The sequence below is a fragment of the Lipotes vexillifer genome, unplaced genomic scaffold (genome assembly GCF_000442215.2).
Source record: "Lipotes vexillifer unplaced genomic scaffold, Lipotes_vexillifer_v1.1 scaffold1624, whole genome shotgun sequence".
Classification (NCBI taxonomy): domain Eukaryota; kingdom Metazoa; phylum Chordata; class Mammalia; order Artiodactyla; family Lipotidae; genus Lipotes; species Lipotes vexillifer.
Genome location: NW_006772955.1, coordinates 16242 through 20269, shown reverse-complemented (window position 1 = coordinate 20269; position 4028 = coordinate 16242). Strand labels below are relative to the sequence as shown.

The 4028-nt window shown below is 42.6% G+C and overlaps 1 protein-coding gene across 1 annotated transcript in view; it reads right to left on the bottom strand.

Annotated features, from left to right (window-relative positions):
- LUZP2 (leucine zipper protein 2) overlaps nt 1-3075 on the bottom strand; it is a 437054-nt gene extending 433979 nt beyond the window's left edge. The window contains exon 1 of the mRNA XM_007447947.1: nt 2910-3075. Within this exon, the coding sequence (XP_007448009.1) occupies nt 2910-2971 (62 nt within the window). The 5' untranslated portion in view covers nt 2972-3075. The remainder of the gene's footprint in view (nt 1-2909) is intronic.
- Between the last annotated feature and the right edge of the window lie 953 nt (nt 3076-4028).

The window sequence follows — 4028 nt, the reverse complement described above, 5'->3', positions numbered from 1 at the left end:
TCAGCAGCAAAACAGAGAACAGTTCTTGGCTATTGCTGAAGGTGAACATTTAGCTTTCTTTCAGGACAAATGAAGTAACTCTGACTGGGGGGGCATAGATGTTCACTTTGGTGAAAATTATGGAATTTTTGTGCTTTGGCATATAAAGTTGCTACAGAAAACGCAGGGATAAGGGAAAAATAAAAACAGAAAGCTATTCAAAAATTCGTATTTAAAAGACAGAATTGTTTTAGAGTTTTCATCCCTGTGGATATAATACTATTTTACGGTAACTATCTTTCTCTAATTGCAGCATTTACTTTAGTGAACACATTCATTAACCTTAAAACAGAACTGAACTTAGACCTATTGGAAAGATAATAGCAAGGTATTAAAGAGCTATGCCCAGAAAGAGATGTTGAAGCAAATAATTTTTTTTTTTTGCACCAGGAGTCGCAGATCTGTGTTCTCCACACTTTGAAAAGAACTTAATAATAAATGACAAGTGATAACACCTGAAGGCAATAGGAAAATTTAGCAAATGCCACCCTCTGCTAGTGCATTCAACACAATTGAAGCATGTGAAATGCCTTTTGCTTCACATACAGCACCACTGACTAAGAAATTAAGTTTGCATAAGTCTTTGGCTAGAAAGCCTACTGTCACAGGTGGTCATGGTTCAGCTACACAGTTTTTCTCAGCCGGGCAATAAGCGCACCTCTACTAATGCAACTGTTCTTGCAAACCTGTTCAGTTTAGGTTCTAATGCGCACATTAACCAAATGTGTACAAGAACTCTTAAATATTACCAAAGAGAATGGCCTTCTGTTAGAGTCAATTGAAACATGAGCTCTTCTTTGCAAAATGACATATTGATAGTACCCAATTCATTGTCAAGTTCTCTCACTGTCACAAGGTAATCTGGGTATCCAGTACAGTAAATTGTTACAGAGTAATCACAATAATAAGACATGCCACCGATTAGGAAAAGTTTCGCTTTTTTAAGCCCAGCATGCTCTTTTGGTTGAGTTGGCAAGAGGGAAAATTTAAAGAAGACTTGTCACAGCTTTCACATACAACCAACACTGCAGCAGTTTCATATCTAAAGTAAACTAGGAACGACTAATTCGACTTTTGTTGTGAAAAGTGCATTGACTTTTTAAAATTTATCCTTATAAAAATTAACACTTTTATAAGGTGATGGCTCTTTGTTTTTTCTGCACTAGCTACACTGCACTAGTAGTATATAACCAACATTAAAACTTCGATTTCTGAGCCACTTAAATTATAGTATCCTTAAAAAGCAAGTGTACTTTTGGAACACTAGAGATTCACTGTACTTAAAAATCATTGTGGGCAGGGCTTCCATTGTTTAAATATTTATTATTCTCTGCATATATTGACAGGCATATACTTAAATGCCCCAAACTTTGAGAATTTCCTTTCTCTAGAAAAATTCACAAGTAATTATTAACCACAACACAAGAGTTCAGAGTAAATAGCAAGACACTTCAAAAAATAACAATTATGCATGATTAGCACTGAGTGTAGAGCTAGAAACAAATACTAAAATGGGCTGTTATTGGAGCACGTTATTATAGTACCGGGAAGCAAAGTGATTTTAAAACCATCTGCCGTTTGTGAACTCAAGTGACTAGCAACCTTAAAAGAAAATAAAGAATACAGCTCATATTCCATTTTAGTCTGGGAAAGTCACCTGGGCTTTGTTTGCAAGCAGAGACTAAGTTCATCAACTGCTGGGGCTAAACCAAACAGTCCACACACTAGAAGGAAAGTTTGGTTACAAGAGCCTGAAAGAGGGTGTGTCAGTTAGGAATGGAATCAAGAATTTTGCTGCCCTGACTTTTCATACATAATGAGTTTCCTTCACACTTCTCAATTTCAGAATTAGATATAATCCTATTTCCCCTCTTCATTTTCCAGCAGAAATATAATCAGATAATGTTTCCATTCACATAGATTTGAAAAGATCCTTATCCTGTGTGGGTCATTTTATTTTATAGTAGCCAAGGCAGAGAGGTTGCTGCCAGTATGTTCAGGCCATGCAGAATAAAGGCTCAGTCCTGGGCAACGAAAACAGTCCACCTTTGTGCTGCTCTTGTGGAAGAAGAATGAAAACCCATCACCAACTTTGGGACTTGATCAACAGTGGGGAATCACAAAACTCTTTTCAATCAACGCATTTTAAACCTCCACTAAAAATAGCTCCTCTGTGCTTGGGCTTAAAGTCCCATCTATGGCCAGGGATGGAATACAGTACTTAATTGTTTCTGACTACGGTCCTTGCATCAGCACTCTAAGACTGTCTTCTAACTTTTAATCGTCTTGTGTGCTCTTTAATTAGACCTGTTCACAAGACAGCCAAAGGAAAGTGCCTGCCACTAAGCCTACTCAAGACATGAAAACAGTATGATTCACAAGTCCAGGAACTTTGTGCAAGGCTAACCATCTCCCAAGATTTGTCATTTTTCTCTGGTTCCCTGTGCCTTAAAATCAGACACACTTGGGGGAGGAGGTAAGCGCTGTGGCTATTAAGACAGCTCCGATGTATACAGAGATTGTCTGGTGACATTACTCTCCTTGTCTAATTTCCTTTCTTTATTTCGTTTCTTACCGCGTGTTATCTGTTTGTTACTACTAGCGCTGGAGGGAAACGTGGCTTTGGAAGGAACACTTGGTCCCCTCACTGGGAGGAATACTGAGGATTTCTTTAAGGGCTAGGATAACTAGAAAAGGGCTCTACTCCCTCAGAAGGATTTCAGAGCCCGAATTATAGAGAGACCCCCCTAACTTAGGCGGGAGATGCAAACAGCTGAAGTGTCTGTCCTTGGCCTCCACAGGTGACCTGCGGTTGGACCAACCTACCGGCAACTCCCCTCAGCTCAGGTCACTCACGCTCCTGGACTCACCTGGTGCTGAGGACCAGCGCCGGCAGGAGAGGCAGCAGGTAGTGCGCTGGGCTGAATTTCATGCTTGTCACCTGCCGGGATCCTCCTTTCCTCGCTGCCTGCGCTCTCACTCCTCGTCCTCCGGGTCCTGTCGCTCCTCAGTGCCCGGCTCTGTCCCCGGCCAGCAATGAGCCCTCTCCAGCAGCGGACGGAAGGAAACCGACTAGCAAACGGACGGACTCCTTGCGAAGGCAGGCGCTGAGAGTGGGGAGTATCTTCGGGAGTGATGTCACCGGCGAGGCGAGCCCTGCCCGGGATTGTTCGCCGCCCCAGCTCCCGAGACCCGAGGGCGCGTTGTCACTCGCGCTGGGGGCGGCGCGGGGAGAGGGAGGGGGTGCCCAGCGATGGACCCGCGCGCTCCGGTCAACGGGCTGCACTCACTCAGCTGCACGCCCGCCTGGGGCTGATCTTTTTATTCCCGCTTCTCCATAGGATAGGGAAGGGTGAGGCGGGGTCCAGGAGAGAAATCTAATCTGCCAGTAACTGAACCGGCGTTCGCGGCAGGAGGTGAAACAAAATTCACTGGAAAAGGCTATTGGAGGCTAGAGTCATAGGCAGGCGCCCCTCACTTGATTAAACAGTGTTTGTAAAAACGTTGCTCTGGAGAGAATGTTTAAAATATTATTCTAATTAAAAATGCATAATGACTCGTTTGATGCGAATGGAAGGACAGTAGGAGCGAGCAGCGTCCAGAAATGCACCCTGAGACCGTATTGCCATTGCAAGCTTCTTAGTCCGCAAGCGTGGACTCTAAAGAGGTTTCCAGACAGTTAAGACGTCTGTTTCTGTGATTTGAAAATTTCTGACCTTCCTATAATTTCAATGTGACTCTCTCTGTTTGTACCACCAACGGGTAGTGGGGTTGGAGTTGGTGTCCCAGGTTCACTCACCTAAAGGGTGGCTTTTCTTCAGGTGAGGAAACATAACTGAGAAAATCATCAAAATGTTAGTAATTAACTCGGAGTGGTGGTATTGGAAGGCAGAAGATTTTATCTGTCATTTTTTTCTATAGTTTCCAAATTTTCTTTAATGAACATCTGATATTTAGTAAGCTTTATTTTGAAAAATTAATTAGAAAAA